This window comes from Elgaria multicarinata, chromosome 1 (assembly GCF_023053635.1).
Source record: "Elgaria multicarinata webbii isolate HBS135686 ecotype San Diego chromosome 1, rElgMul1.1.pri, whole genome shotgun sequence".
NCBI lineage: Eukaryota > Metazoa > Chordata > Lepidosauria > Squamata > Anguidae > Elgaria > Elgaria multicarinata.
In genome coordinates, this window is record NC_086171.1 from 3,459,232 (window position 1) to 3,481,883 (window position 22,652).

Below are 22,652 nucleotides of genomic sequence, written 5' to 3' on the forward strand. Positions count from 1 at the left end.
GTTGACTTGGGACCCTGTTTGTTTGGGGGGATTTTCAGTTTTTAACCAAACTTGTTAATGTTAGTATCCCTGGGGGTGGGGAACTGTTGTGATGGTATTGTAGATACATCTATTTCTAACAGGAGCCATGTTTTGAACTGAAGGATCAACAACCTTTGTTCCATCCATTGACTTGCTCCTGCACAAACCGATGCACAGGCAGTGATGTGGGTTTTAAGGAAATTTTTGAATTGGAAAATTTTCTGTTGCTAATTTGCCTAAGGTCATTTGTATTGTTAAATTTTCTGATGCTCTAGAGTGTGATTTAATTTAGCATGATTACTTTATTTGTAATTAGTAAACAAAGATAAAAATTAGTAAACAATAAAAAGTACCCCATGTTAATTTAAAGACTAACGAATTTATTTTGACATAAGTTTTCAAGAAGTATAGTCCACTTCATTAGATGCATGGAGTGTTTAAGGAGAATTTCAGGCTTTTATACAGTACAGGAGAAGTTGTGGAGATGATGGATAAAACTGCCTTTTGTCTCTGTCTCATGACAGCCAAGGTACATAATAAAGTTGGGGCGGGGGATATCGGGGGGCACTTGATGTATTAGTTTTATATGATTTTAATCAATTATATGTATTTCATGGTGTTTTGTATTTGTGTTGTACCCCGCCTTGATCCAGAGGGAGAGGTGGCTAAGAAATAAATTATTATTATTATTATTATTATTATTATTATTATTATTATTATTATTCCTCAGGCTGTCTGTTTCCCATCTCTGTTGCCTGTCTCCAAATTATTCACTGTACTGGTTGAGTACTTCCAAATTACCAATTAAATTGCAGCATTTCTGCACCCACTTGACCTGTGCTGCTGCCTAATCAAAAGTCATTGCTTCTGGTGACATTTCAGAGGAAAGAGAATTTAAGCAATGGGATGGGAGGGGGGAGGATCTTTCTGAAGACAGTGGCAAATATCATGCAAAATGCAAGATGACAGCTGATTTTGGATTTCTGTCTTTGCAAGGTAGGCTATGGAGTGTGATGCGAAGTCAAGGTCTCCCCTTCCTTTCCATCCTCTTGTGAGCCCCAAGCAGGCAGCTACCCGGGAGATGCAGGTGCAGACATCAGAGACTTCTATGTGGGCAGCAGTGGCTGCAATCCAGGCCATGGACAAGACGGTAGATGCCCACATGATGCGTTTGCTGCGCCTGGAGGGAAGGATGGGGTCCGTAGAGAAGAAGCTGGTGGACTGTCAGAAGAGTACAACAGAAATGGAGAACCGAGTAGAGAGCAAATGGGCTGCATTGGGGACCTTGATTGAGGAGTATGGACAGCTGCAAAGGAGGCTGGAGAATGTGGAGAATCTTCTCAAGAATCGGAACTTCTGGATCCTGAGGTTCCCCCCTGGTGCTAAGGGAGAAATACCCAAGGTCGGAAATGCTGGTTTACTGCAAGCACAAAATGTATATTCTGCTAGCCAAAATTCTTCATGTTTACTATGTGTAAATATCCAGATTACTCAGGGTACTGTAGTAAACCACCCAGAGAGCGTCGGCTGTCGGGCAGTTTAAAAATGCAATAAATAAAAAAATAGTTGCAGCCAAGATTATTGAGACTGTTAGGAAGGACTGGAAGTTGTGTTAAATGGGGAACACCCACCTCCCTGTTGCCGTTAAAAGCCTGTTCAGGTCTCTTTCCCATCTCAAACATTTAGCAGATGGTGCCTTTTAGATCATTTTGCAGCCACAGAGACCAGACGTGCAGTGAAAGCAGTGGTTTTCAGGAGACCAATGCACATGCTGAATTTCCTTCTGAAAACAGAATTGTGGTTCATAGGGCAGTGGTAGCAGCTCTGAGATCCTTGTTCCTTCCCAAGATGTCAGGCTGTCTTGTGCTTGCTGTGAAGTTGCCAGAGACAAAGGTACTTAACTATATGTTACAGCACCAAAGAGGAAGCTGCCATCTCAATGTACCCCAAATCTACATGCCTGAGCAGTTGAGAAAGTTTAGAAAAGTTTAGGTTTTTCGGCAATTCCCTCTGGTTTTAATAGATTGCAAGATGCAGGGGGTCTTTGAAAACAAAGTGGTCAAAAGGAGTCGCCTGAAAACAGGATTTTTTTTGGCTGCTTCAGACAAGATGCCACCTCTTTTTCTATGGAAGATAATTTCCTCAACGCAGCCTGGTGGTATTTTTCGATCAGTTGAAGCAGACTGGATTTGGGAGGCAAGAGGGTGTTGAGCCTGTAACTTGCTCTTCCTTCCAGGTTCCAGTAACCTTTGACGACCTCTCAGTCCATTTCAACGAGCAGGAATGGGGGAACCTTGATGAGTTGCAGAAAGAGCTGTACAAGACAGTCATGAAAAGCAACTACGAGATGCTGGTCTCACTGGGTGAGATTTGTGTGCTCTTAAATGATCTGTAACAGGTTGCAGGCTAAAAGTTCTTGTTCTCATTGGCTGATTGCTGTGTCTGGCTCTTGAAAGCCAGTGTGATTGAGTTGATAAGAATACCCGCTTTTGATGACCTACAGTATAAAACTGTTTTAAAATAAGAGTATTTGTTCTCTGAGACTTATGTACAAATGCCTGTGCAACCTAGAAAACCTACCATTTGACCATAGGTCCATTCCTTTCTATTGATCCCAGCACCCCATACAATCACATTAGGGCTGGGGAAAAGTAAGTAAAAGCTTCTTAGGAAGCCAAAATCAATGTCAGGTTGGGGAGTAGCTATAGTTTGGCTGGTTATTGCGTCTTGAAACACACGTACTCCCTTAAGATCATCAGGAAAAACTTCCTGACTGTTAGAGCAGTATGACAATGTAACCAGTGACCAAGGAAGGTTGTGGGCTCTCCCACACTAGAGGCCTTCAAGAGGCATCTGGACAACCCTCTGTCAGGGATGCTTTAGGGTGGATTCTGGCATTGAGCAGGGGGTTGGACTCGATGGCCTTGCAGGCCCCTTCCAACTCTGCTAGTCTAGGATTCTATGATATCTGGCTAGTTGATTGAAAAGGTACAGTTTAGCGGTAGGCTGTGTATTTATGTGTTGAGGGCTCCAGGTTCTTTTCACATTTCTAGGAACAAATGGATGTCTGGTAGCCTGAGATCTTGGAGAGTTTCTTCCTACCAGAACAGATAATATTGGGCTAGATGGACTTGTGGTCTAGCTCAGGCTAAGGCAGCGCTTTGTATCTTATTTGTTTGGCTTACTCTCCTAGTGCTGTTGGGGGAGCAAGGATGTTCTGTAGCGGAGCTCTGGCCTCTAATTCACATTATTTGCCAGCTCTATTAATTTAAAAATGTGTGCATATGTATTTGCACCTCTCCATAATTATCTGCTCTATAATTATGCAATTATGAATGGCACTAATTACCTCATCTTTTTCCATCCATCAATTGAACAGACTATGTCGTTTCCAAGCCTGAGATCCTGACCCGGATTGAGCAAGGTCAAGAAGTATGTGAGAAGGCGCTTGGAGACTTGGAAGGGAATAGTGTCTCTGTACACGTTGACACAGGTACTTTAGCAGACCTCCAGAGTTACCTTTCTTTAATCACTTTGCCGTCTTCTCATACCAGGGATGTTACTATCAAGCTAGGAAGTATGGAAGAAAAAGGTAAGGAAGACTAGCTGCTGTTACCTTTTTTTTAACTAGCTGTGTTGGCAGCATTTGGGTATTACTTGCAAGTGAAGCTTGCAGACAGGGACATCTGAGCTGGAGGCACATGGCTTGCACCTTTCTTAGATCCATCCAGAGATTATTTTAGTGCATCACAATGACCTTCCCCTATGTTAAATCCAAATGCCTACATTTTGGATGTCAAAGAGGGTTCAGGAGCAGTGATTTTTGCATTGCAAATGATATGCTTCCTCCAGTATGGTATTTGCTCTGTGGTTGGCGGATCTGAATACCTCTGGCACTTCATGCTTTTCAAAATATTTATTTTCCCCGTATGAAGATCCTTCTCTGTTTCGGGAGAAAAATAGCCTTGTATGTCCACGCCATTGTCACTTTGTCTTTACAACTGTGTTTGTAGAATCCCTTCTGTCCTCCTTGGTCCTACTGGATTGGAAACACTCCGTTTTATTGCACCCTCTCCTGACAGGATGAAAAACAGTCCTGTATCCAGATTGGAAAGCCTGGTTCTTCCTCCAGTTCACCTTCTTTGTTCAAGGCTGCTTAGACAGCCCTGAAACCTGGGCATTCTCAGAATGTCACATAGGCTGGATGCTGCTTACATGGAAGCCAGATTAGAAAAGGGATTAGAAAGTCATGTTTATGTAATGAGCTAGTAGTCAATGTTTAAGCCTCAGGGTTGTGACTAGCACATTGCTGTGTTTGGATGGTGATTAGTGTTGGCCAGCAATGCCCAGCAACCTTTTTTCCTCCTCCATTCAGCATCCCCTGTGGCTCCAGTGGATGTTTCTTCATGGCTTAAACAAGAAGTGGGAGAACCACAGAGTGAGGCTGCTAATCCCCCTGAGAAAATGAGCCACAGCTCTCACGTGGGTGAGTACTGAATACGTACAGCAGTGGTTGCTTCTCAGCTGTTTGGCTCACAAGCAAGAAAGCATGCCCCTGACTTGAGGGGCATGTCCGCCTCTTCAAAATGCTTACTTTGTGAGAAATTGTTGGGTTATCAAAAAACAGGAATATGAGAAGGCTGCTTACCCAGTAAGGACTCTGCAATATAATAATATGCAGGACACCTTCTCTTGGTTCTTTTGTGGCAGCTGGGGAGGCAGGAGGCATATTTCTTGATTGAGACCCAGCTTCAAAAGTTTATCGCCTTCTTCACCCTCCTTCCCACATCTTCCCATGCTATGTTATGGGTTTTGTTGGAATTCAGTATACCTTTTCCTATTCTCCTGTGTTTCCTTGTCCTTTCTTTCTCTAACTCCATTCATCTTTCTCTCTTTTCTGTACTTTCTTAGCCTTCTGCCTACAACCATTTTCTTCATCCATGCTTCATCTGGACCCACTGTTTCTTATCTCTTGCACCCTCTTCCCATTTAGCTTTCCTACCTGCTAAGCTCTATCCGTACCATACAACTCCGCCTCCTCTCCCCAGGCCTTGTATGAGAATTCTCCATGTCAGAGAAGAGCAACGCCCTGTACCCTCCTCTCTCCTAGGCACAGGGTCTCCCACTGCTGCAATGGATACATCCTCGTGGATTAAAGAGGAAGTGGAGGAGGTGCACTTTGATCCTGGGGATTCCCACGAAGAGGAGATCTGCCATAATACGCACCTGGGTGTGTCCTGTATTTGACCTCTGTTGGAGTCCAATATTATGCTTGGCCTTACAGATTTATTTTATTTTTTGCTTCTTTTTAAATTTTGTTTTAACTGTTTAATTCTGTTTTTATTTTCATTTTACCTTGTACACCGCTCCGAAATTTTTCAATGGGGAGCGGTATATAAATACTCTAAATAAATAAATAAATAATAGAAATGCATGTAATGTGCAAAACAATATAGGTAGGATGTAAAGAAGCAAATCTTAATTTGTGCTGACAATTCTAACATTTGTTGAAATGAATCCATTCAAGCTTGATATCCTAATTTTTGGGCATCATTTTGGGCAATGGTACCTGGCCAGGTACCATTTTCCTTTTATTTATTTATGTACACATGTATTTTTGTAGGGCGGAACTTAATTTGGAATGTGGTCCCACTTGGACAGAAGTGGTATTTTATCACATCCTACAAACCCATTATGCTCAAGTTCTCCAGGATGTGGAAAATACCAAATTTATTTATTTATTTATTTATTACATTTATATACCACCCCATAGCCGAAGTTCTCTGGGCAGTTTACAAAAGTTAAAAACAGTAAACAGTAAAAAAGTATACAGAATTTAAAACCATCAAAAACATAAAGACAACAGTATCCATTTAAAAACAACAGTTCTGGGGTCCATTAAAAAACAAACTTAGCGTTGTTAAATGCTGTTAAATGCCTGGGAGAAGAGAAAAGTCTTGACCTGGCGCCGAAAAGATAACAATGTTGGCGCCAGGCGAGCCTCATCGGGGAGATCATTCCACAGTTGGGGGGCCACCACCGAAAAGGCCCTTTCCTTTGTTGCCATCCTCCGAGCTTCCCTCGGAGTAGGTACTCGGAGGAGGACCTTAGATGTTGAGCGCAGTGTACGGGTAGGTTCATGTGGGGACACATTCCGATAACTATGGGGAAAAGGCGCTGTGACGTGAGTGGGGTAGCTCACCGTATCAATAAATTGGTGAAAAACAGCTTGAAAAATGAGTGAAGTAGGCTTGGCTGAGGTAGAGTGAGTTGGCTAAAGCTGCCCAGAGAGTTTCCATGGTCTTACAGTGATTTGAACTCTTTCCTTCTTTACTACCTAACCCCTACTCTGTCCACTGCACCACAGAGGTTCTTTGCTCAGTTGGGTTGCCAGCCCTTATGGTTGCCAGGAGCTGTCTTTTTGCTCAGTGTACATTTGTGAATACCATGAAAGATTTGGGTGCTTTTGACAGCTGAAAGCATCTGCCACATTGCGATGGGCTGCAGATTTTTTTTCCTGATGTTTGGTGGTTGTTGCAATGGGAGGGAGAGAAAGAGTGAGCCCTGGTGTAACTTTTCCTTTTCCTGAACAGAATATCAGACGGTCACAGTTGATGAAAGACGTCTCGCTGGACCTCAGGAAGGCCCATGTATGCAGGAGCCATTGTTCCTTGGTGAAGGCCCCAGTACTGGTAAGTAGCAGAAGACTTTTGGGTCTTGTCTGGATGGGACTGTAGTTCCTCCAAAGAGCTTTGTGGTGGCAAACTAGCTGATCCAATCACTGGGCGCTATTCTCCCACTGTACTGACTGCAGTGTTCTATCTCACCTCTACCTGTCCCATAGTCTGAGTGGGAAACCTACATTCCTGAGCAGACATGTTGAGGAGCAGAATTGTGGTGGGTAGGGATTGGTGGCTATGAGCAACAACCTGCAGAGTCATAGGGCTGGAAGGTCATCATTCCACTTCCTTAAGTAGAATTGCCCACATATTAACCCCTTATGGTATCTTCTCCTTGCTTAAAGGTGCTACAGTTTCATCTCAGTGTCAGTCCAGCAGCCCCAATGGGCTGCTTCTCACATACATGTTTTAAAGGGTTCTGGATACTCTTTCTCTGCAGCTTTAAAATGCAGCATAAGAAAGAGCCATGAATGAAATGAAAAGCGAAGGATCAAACATGGAGTCGCACATGTTTATTACACACACAGACTGAAATTGTACTTGATGGACAGAGATTTTAATGACTTTTTAGTGACTGGGGTGCCTCAACAGGATTTTAGAAGTGAACAGGTAACTAATTTGGATAATGACCACATGTGATCTTTATAATTGAAAGGAAGGCGATGGGAAAAAATGGAATTTAAAGTTTGTAAGGAGTTGGATGAAAGTTAGTTATCTAGAATTGTGAAGCTTAATTTTATATGCTGAATTTACAAGTTGTTCAGATGTAACTAATAGTTCCTTAGAATAGTGCAAGTGTAAACAACCTGGAACCCTTTAGATGTTTTGGGCTATAGCTCAGGGCTTATTCGGGTAGGCTCCAAAACATTTGAAGGACACCAGGCTTTCAACTTGAGTAACTGTGTATAGAGACTTTCAGGCATCTCTTAACTGTTTCCCCCACAACCTCTCCTTGAGCTCATGTAACCCCAAAGCTATTTTGAAACTGTCACTGCTTAGAAACATGATTGTGTTTGCTATTTAGCAAGTTAAATTCCTGCTGAAAATTAGACCATGTTTTATAAGAGAAGTATAGATTGAATAGTGGGCTGCCTTGCTTTAAAGTTTGAATAGTTTGGAATCTATTAGAACTGCACATTCCAAGTGCTGGTCTTTTATAGTAGTGGAATCTAAAAATGGTGCAACCAAGTGAGCCTCAAGGGTTCTTGGAGAAGATAACCCTGACTGGCAATCTGACCTGTGTGCTCAGTTACGTTAGCTAAGAACATCGTAGTCAACCCCACAATTAGTTCCAGGTGAAAATGACTGGATGTGGCCCGGATCCAACAAAACAGTGTGCATGTGCAGGGGAGAAGCTTGCAAAACTTGCTTTGTTCTTTGCTGAAGAGAAAAGCCACTTCGATTTTAAAAGGACCTTTGCTTATTTTGTAGTGTGGAGAGTAATTTACACCCTTGGCTGTTTATGCAAATCTTACTTGGTCACTTGACACTTTTCTGGTTTGTGCCAATTAATTATAACTCCAGCTTTTTTTGCACATTTTGCCAAGGAGTGGAACCTCCTAGGCCCCTTGCTCTCATCTCTTAGGTAATTGTTGGTACAGCACGGATTTGTGGTATGGTGCGTTCTCCAAATGGAAAGAGGAGCAGTAGAGGCAGTATCTTTCTGATGAAGGAGAGGACCAACAGGGCAATGTATCTTCAGGGTCTGCTGAGCGGAAAATCCAAACCCTGTAGAAGGGATGTGCCATGAAAGTTAGGCAGCACGGGAGCTGAAGCTGCTCTCCAGTGGAACCAACATCCCGGCACCTTCTGCCTGGCAAACTACGAATATGGCCATGATCACCAATGCATGTTCTGCACGACTCATTGAGTTCAAGATAACCAGAATCTCATCAGAAGTTAGACCAAATGCATGAAGTGACGAGGTCCTTCCAGACGCTACTAAATGAATTTGCAGATACCTTTGCCTGCCAGAAGAACCATGCTCTTTGCAACTAGTTATTGGGAAGACTTGACCATGAATGGCAATAAGTTTGATGAAATGGTCTACTGTCAGATATGCCAAGGTTTAGATCTTTGCCATGTGTGTTTATCATGGAGCATTAGCGAATGGACAACCATACTCTGCCCACTCTTTCTTGCAAGTTATATGGCATTTCCTCCATCCCAAGTAGATGGCAGTGCAAATGCCAATATTTAACGTCTGGTGAATGTGCTTCTCTCTTCAGTGTCAAGGAATGCATCTCTGGCTTTTAATAAGTGACATAATTCAAAATTGCAGCAGAGCAAGATTTGACCTCAGGCCTGGTTTAATCATAACTGAAGGAACCAACAAGCTGCTGTTAGCACCTCGGATATCCTGATGCAAAAGCCAGATTGTGAATTTTGCTTTGAGCAAATGATTCAGAGGCAGGGACAAGCTGATAATGTCTGCCACATTAACAAGAAATGTCAAGGTACGAAATGATGGGTCTTCAGCATTTCTCTCAAAGGAAGAAATAACTGCTGACATTTTAAGAATTAAGGGGGGAAAGTCTGAATGTCATAGTTGTCTGCTGGATGGATTTGAGAGACGTTTGCCTCTGCAGAAAGTAAACATGCGAGCAAGTTGTATAATGTGAAGGTTGACATCAAAATGTCTCTACTGGTCTGGATGGTGACGAGTTCCTGGAGAGTGGAAATGTGCATTAAACATACTGTGCTTTTAACTGGGGCCGTAGCTAGACCTAAGGTTTATCCCAGGATTGTCCTGGGGTCAAACCTGTTCATCTAAATGCCACACAGGGCATCCAGTGCTCAGGCATGGATGAACCCGGGATGATCCTGGGTTAAACCTTAGGTCTAGTTATGGCCTAAGCCAGTCTAAGATCCCTGGCTGTGTCTGTTCATGCTTTGATCTGATAATTTTGTTGCTCTGTTAGTTGCCTGCCTAGTGGATTGTTTGAGTCTTAATTAGAAGCTGAGTGAACTAAATGGCAAATAATACACGGGCATCTGGTCCAGAGAAGATTTTGTGCTGTACAGAAAAAGAGCCCTCATGTTGGCACATTTAGAGGAGAGTGTCTCCAGGCTTGCTGTGCTCTGTATTTTGGAATACAAGACCTCAGGAGGTTTGTTTTTCTCATGGCCATATTCCCACGAGAACTGTTGAAGAATTTACCTGCCTCTTACCAAGAGCTGCAAGAACACATTTCAGATGTGGGATTGGCTTAGGCTTGCCAGATCCTGTCGAGGGCAAATGTAGCGTTTGCTACTCCCTGTGTAAGAGGCGTCCCCTGCATGTTAGGGAGACTTTTGACAGGTGAGGCTTCTCTTCTCGGTGTAAAACATTCATCATTATTCATTCATTGCTAAATCAATTTGCTCAGTTTGTATAAACTCCAGAAACAAGTGTTCAGGTAGTGAGGAACTGTATTGATAAAAGTGTGCTAGTTTTGGGGAGAAAGCAGAGTGGTGCTGAACATCCTTGCTTTAAAGAAACCCCTATGCATGACAATTAGGAGACTTAATTTCTTTTCCAAAATAGTTTTCCTATCTAAATACCGACCAATTCTTGATAATCTTTTAGCTGCTGTATACAAATTTGTTTTCCGTAGAGGGTTTACTTTAGGTGGGGGGGGAAAGGAAGCTAGATGTTCTGCAGCTGTATTCTCTTTTCCTGGGGTACCAAAAAAGAATCTGTTGTAGGTTTTCCCCATGTATATCCTTTTACATGAACAGAAACAAAAGGCTACATTTTTGTCTTTCTAATAATACACTGAGGTGTTCAGCGTTTATGTTTTCCCAATCTTTTTCTCCATTTGCTCATAAGTAAAATGGAGACAAACAAATATCCCTCAGGTTGAAATCCTCTACCTGGGAGTTATCCCCATTGAGTTCAATGGGACTTGCTTTTCAATTGTCATGTATAGGATTGCGCTGTAAGCCATATTGTATTTAGTATAAAGTTAGACATTTTATTTATCTTTTAAATTTTACATGTTTCATTCTTTGCTAAACACATGTTCCCTGAAGCAGAATACAATGTGCTAAAATTACAGTTACAGTAAAAACAAAACAAAAAAACAACTCCCAATGTAATTCAGGATAGTTTTTAAAGCTTTAAAATGAATCCTAATCCCAGTTTGTTAATACTTCACAAGAGAGCTATAAACCTGGGTTCTCTTTAACTTCTCCTTTCTCTCCCTCCCCATACCACTGCCCCACCCCCCAAACTATACACTTGTATGAGCACTATATTGTGATAGCATTAGGCTAGGCTCAAGGAAGTAGCGTGGGAGGAAGGCAAAATAAAACAGTGCGGAAATCTGTGTTAGGGAGGCACAGGTGGGTGAAGTGCAGGCATTTGGGTTCAGAGATACAGAATGGCTCCATTGAGAGACATTAGCTGAAGTCTGGGAGTGGGGTTTGCAAGTTTGGTTGCTAAGAGGCATAGGGAAGCATGGAATTTGGTTAGGGCTTTAAGGGCGAATGGGCTAAAGCAGCCTTCCTCAACCTGGGGCGCTCCAGATGTGTTGGATTGCATCTCCCAGAATGCCCCAGCCAGCTGGCTGGGGCATTCTGGGAGTTGTAGTCCAACACATCTGGAGCGCCCCAGGTTGAGGAAGGCTGGGCTAAAGCTTATGGTGAAGTTCTCTCCAGCAGATGGAACAAATGAGCTTAGAATGTGCTTTAGGAAGAGTTTAGACATCTGATAGCAAACAGTTTTACTTGCAGAGAGCGGAGTTTTTGGACATAATGGGTTATCATCTAGACTACCGCAAATGCACACCATTATGGAAAGACAGAAGCCCTATTGGGTTATGGTAAAATTATGTAATGTAAAATGTGGAGAGGTGGGGGCATGCTAGCCCTGTCCTTCGCGTGTTTTGGTTGCCCTTTACGCGTGAGGGATGTCTTTCTGAAATGGAGAGCCTCCTCTGTCTGTGGAGGCTCTTCACACACAGTTTGGAATCTTGATTCTCTGGGGTTCCAAATGGCATGGAGAGCCTCCACACAGAGCGGAGACTATCCTCTTTAGAAAGTCACCCTCCATGTGTCGACAGCGACAGAAACATGTGAGAAGGGGATGCTCCTAGCGTGCTTCGCCTGCTTGCATGTTTACAGTAAAGAGTTTCATCACGCCTGTATAGGGCTAGAGTCTACAAGAGCAGGGTGCTCTTTCCTTTCTCAGAGTAGACAGGTGATGGTTGCTGGTTACAGATCTATTCCCTTCCCTTCTGCCTCTTCTGGTGCAACATAAAGAGTCTTGTGGGTCATCTCATGTATTCATTGTTGAAAGTATCTTGTGAGTGCGTAGCTATGGGGTTTGAGCTCCCTTTGTAGGTTTTCTGGGACATTGGGGATTAGGGCCTATTATTATTATTATTATTATTATTATTATTATTATTATTATTATTATTATTTGTATACCGCCCCATAGCTGAAGCTCTCTGGGCAGTTCACTTAAGATAAAAACACTTAAGAACAATATACAAAAATTAAAAACCCCAAAACATAAAAAATGCACATACGCTTAAAATCACTATAACAACTTTACAAACGATGAGCCAAAAAAACAGACCCAGGCTCATTACATATTGCTAAATGCCTGGTCGAAGAGAAAAGTCTTGACCTGGTGCCAAAAATGTGACAATGTTAGCGCCAGGCGGGCCTCGTCAGGGAGATTGTTCCACAATTGGGGGGCCACCACAGAGATGGCCCTCTGTCTTGTTGCCCCGCTCCAAGCTTCCCTCGGATTAGGCACCTGGACCTTAGTGTTCAGGTACGTTCATGCCAGGAAAGGCGTTCTGTCAGGTATTGTGGTCCCAAGCCGTGTAAGGCTTTATAGGGAAATCTTGTCTGTCAGGAGCAATTTTTTTTATGGGCAGCCAATTCCTTTGCTACTGTGGGTCTCTTCCAAAATGGGAACCTGTGGATATAAAACAGCAGCCCCTGAGCTGTAAAGTGCTTTAGCTGCCTGGGCAGGATGGTCTCTCTGACCAGTCCCGGTACGTCCCTTCTCCCCGGTTCAGAAGGAGAAAGCTTTGTTTAGGGCCGCAGAGTAAGAGCTTCCTCTTTGCTCAGGTCCAGGCCCTTTTCTGAGTTGGGTTGACGCTGCTGGCGACGTGGAGCATGCGCTGCGCGAACAACACCGAGGGCGTTTTTACGAAATGATGGAGGAGATCCTGTCCACCAAGCGTGAGGACAACAACAGTTACATTAACCGTGACAGGTACAGGACGTTGATAGAAGAAGTCAAAGAGGCGAAACGGCTTCGTAGCAAAAAAGGCAAGCATTATCGCCGACTGAGACGCTTCAACGTTCTGAACATTGGGGCGGAAGAGAAGTTAGTGGTGCCTGTATCCCCCGGACATACCGAGGTTGTGTATTTTGTTCAGTACGAGGACTTGTTTGATATTCTGCATGCGGCACATATTGCCATTGGCCATGGAGGTCGGACCAGGATGCTGAAGGAACTTAGTCGTAAGTACAAAAACGTGACCGCTGAAGCTGTGATGACTTACTTGAAGCTTTGCAAGCTGTGCCAGAAAAAGCAGAGCGGACCCCAAAAGGGTTTTGCTACAAGGCCGGCATTGCGCAGTGAAATAGATCCACATTGTCCATTTGATATCGTTTACATGTAGTATGAGTCGAATGGTAAACTACAATTCACAACTATAAATCAAGAACACTCTGGAAAACTTGGGTTCCTAACAGTCGAGCAGGCTAATGAAGTGGCTTAAAAATGTCTTCTCCACAATATCTGTTATTCCATGTTTCTTGTACCATAGCAGTGGCAGAGAATTAGCAGATCAGATAATTCGGAGAGGAAAACTCTGCTTGACATGGAGCTGCAGTTCTTAATGGGAAGCCAAAGACCAGTCCAAGCCAGGGTTCTGTTGAATGGACAAACTGAGATATTGAAAGTAAGCGTGGGAGGTGGAGGTTGCACATGGATTGGCGTCTGAACAGGTTTATCCACACGGCGAGGAGGTCATCGGATCGCGATGGTGTGAAAATATTGCATAAGCTGCCTTTGGGTGCCCCGAAACGCTCTGGCATCATCAAAGTTAAGGACTTCAATTTCATCAACACAGTGATAGAAATTCAGGCTTGCTACAAAAATACACAAAGACAATGATCATGAACTCAATCTTGCTGAAGATTATACCCCCAAAAAGAAACAAACCAAGTCTGTGGGGGAAGAATGCCGTTCCAAAGCTGCTCAAGCTCAAACGGAAGATGACCATACTATTCAGAACAGGTTCCGTTCAGGCTGCTTCTGTGCGTAAGGAAAAAGATGCGTTGACTTGTGTGTGATGCATGCTCTCTCCCTGCACTTTCATTCTAAAGTGACCAATTTAAGAACAAAACTTCAACCAGAATGTATAACTGGCTACTTAACATCATCGCTGTGGACAAATAAAGCCATTTCAGAGTGAGAGCAATGCTGCCTGAATCATATTTCGCACTGTTTTCAGAGCAGCAGCAGCACCCCCCCCCATTGCCAAAATTGGCAAATTGCTGGGCCCTTTTTGCCATGCAGAAAATATTATTGAAAAATGCCCTCCCCCATCATAAAGATTTAAGTAATACGTTGCTTGAAGTTAAAATGCTACAGGGTGTGATCCTATGCATATTTAGGCAGGAAAAAGTCCTCCTCCACCCTGCCTGCCTGGCAGTGTACACCCACGGATGTGACCATCCCTGTTAATTCCCCAGATGTACGTTGTTTTTCTGTCTGAACATGCATAGGCTGGCGCCCTTAACCGTCCTATATTGTGCCTAGTAAAAGAACATCAGCAGGCTCTGGTTTGGGTTCCATTCACAAGTTTGTGAAGTCGACCAGGGGTTGCAAAGCGGAGTCTTCAATGAAGTGTTCCCTGGCATTGCGAAGTTCCCTTCCTAAAGAAGCCCCCCCAAAACTCAGTATTACAGATCTTCAAAAGTGCCAAGTGCAACTTCTTACTTAGCCTTCAAAGAATTTGATTTAGCTGACTTTATAGCTATACTATAATGTACTTTGATTTTGTAAATTAAGTATTTATTTGATTATATATATATATATTAAAATGCTAAATGATACAGTACTTTTATCCGTTGTTCGCTTTGATTTTGAAAGCAGCAGAGTTCAAGTTTTTAAGTATAAAAATAAAACAGAGGTGTATGGTGTTGCAGCTAAAGTGGTCTCCTATGCAAACCAGTAATTGCAAATCCTAAAATTCTCCTTCTACTAAAAATCCTGGGCCTGGATGCCGTGCTCGGGCAGAGAATCCAGGGCTACTCCCAAAGCTCTTTGGGTCTTTCCCAAGGGACCTCCAGGTTCTCTCTGCTGGCGGCTGCAAAATGCCAAAAAGCATTTTGGGAGAAGGAGGGTTTGCAGGAGTGTTGTGTAACCAGATGCCACAAGAGTCCACCTTTGCTGTAGTGAATAAATAGTTCAACCTATGGTCTAGCTTTGTGCTGTGCTTTATAAGAATTATTTGTATGTTGACAAAAACAAACCCAAAGGCCCTGGACATCAGTGTAAATGTTATAGTATAGTAAAAAATCTGTTATTTGCTGTTAAATGTGGGTTATCTTTACACCTAGTGGGTTTATTCAGTATCAGGTGGGATGTTAACAGAAATCTTATTAAATTCTTTTGTTTGAAAAATGGCTTTGCTCTATTATTGTTGTTGCTATTAATATTTTATTACATATTTCATTTCTATAGCTGAAGCTCTCTGGGCGGTTCACAACAACTGCAAAATAAAATACAGCATTGAATTTTTAAATATACAAAATTTAAAACAATTTAAACGTCTAAAAACCATTTCAAAAAACACTAGACATGTTCAGACACCTGGCCATCACATGCCATTAAATACCTGGGAGTAGAGTACAGTGTTGGCACTAGGTGGGCTCTTAATGTCACCTTCCAAGCCTCCCTTGGAGGTGGTACTCTGAGGAAGGTGTTGATCATAGTGTCCAGGTAGGTCCATGTCGGGAGAGGCACTCCATTAGGTATTGCAGTTATTCATCGCTTGGAGCTCCTTAATGGTTAGTTTTGAAACCAGAAAGTTTTTGTGCAAGGGATTGAAAATGTTGTTTGCTTGCTTTGTTCTTTGCTGGTTGGGAGAATCCTGGGAGCTGTAGTCCCAACACATCTGGAAGGCACCATGTTGAGGAAGGCTAGCTCATATTGTCCAGCCTCCAGCAATATTAGAATTTCGGAGTTGAAAGTGAACAGTTCAAACAGTTGACTCACTGATCCCTGCTGGGGCTGGTGGGTGGAGTCAAGGCTGCCTCCCTAGGTGGACAGCCACAGAGAAAAGAGATCCAGTATGGTGTAGTGGTTAGTGTGTTGGACTGGGACTTGGAAGACCTGGGTTCAGTCTCCACTCAGCCGTGAAGCTCATTGAGCTAGTCACTGACTCTCAGACTAGCCTACCTCATAAGGTTGTTGTAAGGATAAAAATAGAGAGGAGGAGGAAAGTTATGTAAGTTGCCTTGTGTTCCTTGCAGGGAAAAAGGTGGGATATTGAATGCATGAATGAATGAGTGAATGCACCGTTTTGAACTCAGCAGCAAGCATTGCAAAAGGGGAGACTGGCATATTATTTATTTATTTATTTATTTATTACATTTTTATACCACCCAATAGCCGAACATAATACATCTGTCTGTCAGGGATGCTTTAGGGTGGATTCCTGCATTGAGCAGGGGGTTGGACTCGATGGCCTCGTAGGCCTCTTCCAACTCTGCTATTCTATGATTCTGTAATGCTTCCTATTTAAGCTCATTGGGGATGGAGGGATAACTCCACACAGCATCACAGAAAAGTAGTCTGGAATTCCCGGCAGCCAGCAACCCTGTGCCACAGAATGGGGAAACTGGTCATCAGGGACCACCCAGAATCCACTCTTTTTCATATCCGCAGAACATCTGCAAAATTATCCTTTTGCATATCTATTCAGAAGTGACAGTGAAAAGCAGCACAGTACGAAAATCCAATTTATGCATGTCTGCTCAGAAGTAAGAAGGACTGGATTTCTCAAGAGTAAATGTGAGAATGGCTAGTTCTTTTTTTTTTTTTAATAATTTTTATTCATTTTCAACACTATATAAACATAAATGAACATTTCCAAAATATAATTGAAACAAACACAATAAGAAAAAGAAATACATCAAATATCTGCTTCATACATATTGAATAATTGTTGAGTACAAATATCAAAAACTATTACATATGCCTTATCACACTACAACATTTTCATTCTTAACATAAAAGTGCACCCCCCACCTCGGGATCATTCTTGAGTCCAAAATCTAATCGTTTCTTCTGATGGTGGTTTCCCATTTCCCTTAGTAAACACGAACACTAGGAACTGTTTCCAAATTCCTTCGAACTCATTTATTTTAGTTACGCCTTTTCTCCACTTAATATTACATGTCAGTTTATCATTAATGGCTATATCCCATACTACTTTATACCACTCCTCAATAGAATATTCCCCTTGAATCTTCCAGTTCCTAGCTATCATCAATCGTGCTGCAACCAACAAACTCGATATCAGCTCTATAGTTCCTTTTCCACACTTTATATCTTCAAATAGTGACAGCAATGCTATTTTTGGTGTTTGTTCTATTTTCATTCCCACTATTTCTTCAATTTCTGAGAACACCATCTTCCATAATCTTTGTACATATTTGCATTGCCACCACATATGTAAATACGTTCCTTTTTCCCCACATCCTCTCCAACAATTTGCTGAATGTTGATCACTTATCTTGTTCAATCTAACCGGGGTTAGGTACCACCTCCATAAAATTTTAAAATAATTCTCCTTTATTCTTACTGATAAACTTCTCAACACTCTTTGTTTCCATAGTCCCTCCCAGCTCTGTCGCCCTATTTGTATCTTCAAATCTGATTCCCAAATCACTTTCTCTGTATTCTCTCTAAACTCCTTCTCTAACAATATTTTATATATTTCACTCATTAATCCTTTTGAAACTATACTACCTCCTTTTCCTTTCTCCTTACTTACTACTAATTCTTCAAACCTCGTCATCTTTCTGCACATTCTATTATCTTTAATCCACTTTTTATTCCATTGTTCTAATTGACCATATTCTAGCCAAGATAGCTTCTTCTCCTTTAACAAATTTTCCATATCTTCTCTTGTTTTAATATCTCTTACCCAATCCTTTAATTTTATTTTATTTTTCTCTTTTAATATTTTACATAATCTACCCTTTAGATCCTCTGGGAAATTCTTTAACATTATTATCGGTGCTAAGGGAGAGTTGCTCGGAAGCAGCTTCCCTTTAAATTTGCTCCAAATTTCCCATTGAGTCCTCAGGAGTGGATTATCTATACTTCCAACCCATTTTCTTCCTCCATCTTTAAAAAAAACATTCTCCAGATTCATCTCTACCTTACTTATGATTTTTTCTTCCATCCAGTATAAATCTCCTACTCCCATAATTGCTTCTACAACATGTCTTAATCTATTTGCTACGTAGTATAATTTTATGTTTGGGAGACCCATTCCCCCCTTTTTTTGGCTTAGGTACCAATTATTTTTATTCACTCTTGCTCTCTTTTCTCCATTACAATATTTATTAATAATATTTTGCCAACTTTTTATCTCGGTTTCTGATATTTTTATAGGTAGCATCCTAAATACGAAATTAATTTTAGCTAGTATCTTCATTTTTATCAAAGCTATTCTCCCAAACCAAGATAAATTTAATCTTTTATATTTCTCCAATTTCTCTAATACCTCCTTCTTTAACCTCGTTAAATTTTCCCTTTCTAAATTCTCTAGATTTTTTGTAATTTTAATTCCCAAGTATTTAATCTCATTCTTAACTTTCAATTCCATCCCCTTAAATTCCCAATCCTTTTCTTCCTTCTTAGTATAGTTAAACAACATCATCTCTGATTTAGACCAATTTATTTTTAACCCTGTAATTTCCTCAAATTCCCTCAACTGATATTTAATTCTTTCTAATTTTCTTAATGGATTCTTAATGGTCAATAAAGTATCATCCGCAAACATGTTTAGCTTTATCTCCCTTACCTCTCCAATTCCTTCTAATTCTTTATCCTCCCTTAGTGCCTTCGCCAAAACTTCCATAACCATTACAAAAAGGACCGGCGAGAGCGGACATCCTTGTCTTGTTCCTCTGGCTAGTCGTATCTTTTCAGTAAGTCCGTCATTTACCACCACTACCACCGTATTTTGGGAATATAACTGTTCTATTACATTTTTAAATTTATTTCCAAATCCCAATTTATCTATAATACTCTTTAGTGCCTGCCAGCTCACACAATCAAAAGCTTTAAAAATATCTAATGCCATAATACCTGCCTTAATATTTGCTTTTTTTATTACATTTATTACATTTAAAACTCTACCCACTAAATTATGCATATGTCTTCCTGCCACAAACCCACATTGATCTGCTCCTATATATTCTGCCAAAAATTTATTTAATCGTTTGGCCATAATAGATGTAAAAATTTTAGCATCCTGATTTATTAAAGAAATAGGTCTATAAGAATCAGGATTAGTCAAATCTTTATCTGGTTTTGGGATCAGAATTATCACTGAATATTCCCATGATTCAGGTATCTTCTCTCCTGATAATATCCTATTATAAAGTTCCATTAATTTTGGAACTAAACAATCTTTGAAGACCTTATAATATTCTGGACCCAAACCATCTGCTCCTGGTGATTTACCCACTTTTAACTTATCAATAACTTCTTCAACTTCTCTTTGAGTTATTACTGACTCCATTAACTCCTTATATTCTGATTTTATTTCCTTCTTTATAAACCTTCCAATATACTCCTCCACCTTTTCTTGTTGAATTTCTTTACCCTTGTACAATTCCTGATAAAATTCCTGAAAAATTTTTATTTTAGCTTTCATTGCATGACAATAATTCCCTCGACTATCTTTCAACGTTTCTATCCCATTCCTCCCTTTTTCTTTTTGTGTGAGCTTGGCAAGCAACCTCGAGTTCTTATCACTGTTTTCAAAATATTCCCTTTTCATATACATTAAATTCTTTTGAATCTCTTCTATATTTAAGTTTTCTAATTGTTTCTTCTTAGCTTGTATTTCCACTAATTTATATTTATCTTTACTTCGCCAATATCTTTCCTCCAAGTTTTTAATTTCTATCTCTAACTTTTCCTGTTCTGCACGTTGTTGTCTTTTTAAACTACATGTTTCTCTAATACAGATTCCTCTTGCTACAGCCTTCATGGTGTCCCAAATGACTGACCCAGCTGTTCCTCCTTTTTCATTAATTTCCCATGCCAGCAGTTCCTTCCGAATTTTATCTACTATTTTATTGTATTTCAATATCTTTGTGTTCAACTTCCATCTATATGCCTCTTTATAATCTTTCTTAACTGTAAATTCTAAACTTAACAAGGCATGATCGGTTACTTTTATTACCCCCATTTCCATTTTACAAATCCTCGTTGCAAAGTCTTTTGAAACAAATATATAATCTATCCTGGAGTATGTATGATGAACTGGGGAAAAGTATGAAAATCCAGGCCTATTCCCGTAAAGTAAGCGCCACGAATCTAAATAATCATTTTCTTTTACTAATTTATTCAATATAGTCATATTGTTCCTCTTTTCAGCATTAGTGGGATTTGACCTGTCCCTTTTATTATCCATAACCATATTAAAATCCCCAGCTAATAATGCACACCCCTCCTTAAATTCTTCTATTTCTTTGAACAGCTTTATAAAAAATTCTCTATGCCTCTCATTTGGGGCATAAACATTAATCAAAGTATAAACCTTTCCCTCAATTTTACCTTTTAACATAAGATATCTACCCTTATCATCCTTTTTTACCTCTTCTAATATAAACCCACTTTTTTTTGAAATCAAAGTGGCCACTCCATTTTTTTTTGATGTCCCTAATGATTTTTCATAATAGGCTAACCACTTTAATTTTATCATATTCGAATTCTCGGAGCCTTGGTGTGTCTCTTGGATCATTATAATATCTGATCCCTCTTTATTTAGCATTTGTTCTATTCTCTTCCTTTTCACGACTGCCCCTAAACCTTTAACATTGAGTGTTGATACCTTTATCTTTTTATCCATAATCACCCTTTTGAAATCTCTTCCGATCCCTTGTGCTCAGCAATTCAAACTTGCTTACATAAAAACACAAACTCCATACATAAAACCCACACCCTCCTACCCCGATCCCTCCTCCCCTACCTTCCCCCCCTCCCCACCCCCCCACTCTAATCCCCCCCCCATATCCCCGTGAGTCTAATACTCCAGCCATCTACTTTAAAGGGGGAGGGGGGAGGCAGTGCTGTGCCTGGCCGGCAGGTCTCTATATTAGCATTTTTATTTGCAATTATCTCCAACATAATTAACAATTCTCTTACTCTCCAGATGTCCCAGCCTCATTCCCTCCCCCACCCACTCCAGCCCCATCTGCTTCCCCATCCAGACCCAGCCTCTTCAGCAAATCTTTACCTTGATCCAATGAGGTTACTCTGTATTCCCTCCTCCCATATGTAAATCTTAAGAAAACCGGGTAACCCCATGCATAAGGAATTTTATTCTTCATTAATGTTTCCGTTATTGGTTTAAGACTACGTCTCCAATTTAATGTGCGTTGAGAAAGATCATTGTAAATTTGCACTGGTTTGCCTTTACACTGTATCTGAACCTTAGATCTCAATTCTTTCATAATTTGCTCTTTTTTGTAATAGTTGCCACATTTCACCAATATGTCTCTAGTCCCTTTGTAGTTTTTCCCCCCCACACGGTGGACTCGGTCCAGATCCGATCCATCTATTGGAATGTCAGGCGTCAGCTCCTTGAACCAGTTCACGATAATTTCTCTAAGATCTTCTCCTTGCGTCTCCTTCAGCTGCTTTATTCGAAGCGAAGATCTACGAGATTGATCTTCCAAGGCGATCAAACGCAATTCCCATTCTTTAAATTGTATATTAGTTGATTTTTCGAAAGCCTCTTGTTTCTTCTGGTCCAGATCCACTTTAGCCTCTATCTTTTGGATCTTATCCGAATTTTCCATCGTTTTATCCATAATAGTACGCATTTGTTTTCTGAATTCACTCATTTGCTGATCCATTTTTTTAAAAATAATCATGTTATTTTCTGCTATAATAGCCTTGATTTCCATTAAAGAGGGAGGGTTACTACCACTTTCTTTCCCCCCTTCTGCCATGTTTCCTTCTTTATTTGGTATTGTATCCAAAGAGACTGGGTCTATATCTTCCTCTTCCTGTTCAACTCCAGGGGCTGTACTTCCCAGGAAGGAGAGGTAAGCCAAATTATGATTTGAAGGTTTCTTTTTTTGTTTATTAAGCTTTTCCCAACTTTTGATCTTTTTTTTAACGTTGGGCATGGGTCCCTTCTGGGTAGGGCATAAATCTTAGAGTCCAACTCTCTTCCTTAGCAACTTATGCTGGCTTCTCTATTATATAGCACTCACAGCTCCTTCTTCACGAGGAGGGGGGAAAAATCCAGTTCACAACAGCATTCACTAGAGGGGATCAGATTTAATCACTCAAAGTCTCTCACATCCCACATCTCCCTCACCGAATGCCAAATGCAGCTTTTTTCACCCCTTCACCCCCCTTCTCGCCACGCCAATAAATCCAGTCAACCACTTTAACCTTAGAAAGCCAGCATTCCAATCGTTCCCATGTGAGATAAAGATGAGAGGTTATATCACAGATCAATGTCCAGCAAACATAAATTCCTTCTTTTTAAACTGCGTCAGTCAGCGTTTACTTTCACTTTTCATAGAGTTGCCGTTTAGACAGACATTGCATTAATCATAGTTCATCTCACCTCCCTTCTCCAAATCTCTCCACTTTCCCGGCTCCTGTTGGTTTTATAATCATTTTCTGTCAGTTGCTCAAAGATTCATGCCCATTAAAAGAGAGATAATTGC

At 41.0% G+C, this 22,652-nt stretch overlaps 1 protein-coding gene across 2 annotated transcripts in view; it reads left to right on the forward strand.

Annotated features, from left to right (window-relative positions):
- LOC134396074 (zinc finger protein 783-like) overlaps positions 1-22,652 on the forward strand; it is a 31,877-nt gene that overhangs the window by 2,564 nt on the left and 6,661 nt on the right. Inside the window, exons 2-7 of one of the 2 annotated variants that reach the window (XM_063122429.1) lie at positions 1,018-1,423; positions 2,258-2,384; positions 3,401-3,514; positions 4,397-4,507; positions 5,132-5,251; positions 6,615-6,713. In XM_063122429.1, the coding sequence (XP_062978499.1) occupies positions 1,025-1,423; positions 2,258-2,384; positions 3,401-3,514; positions 4,397-4,507; positions 5,132-5,251; positions 6,615-6,713 (970 nt within the window). In that variant the 5' untranslated portion in view covers positions 1,018-1,024. The remainder of the gene's footprint in view (positions 1-1,017; positions 1,424-2,257; positions 2,385-3,400; positions 3,515-4,396; positions 4,508-5,131; positions 5,252-6,614; positions 6,714-22,652) is intronic. The other variant, XM_063122436.1, reaches the window with a different exon arrangement.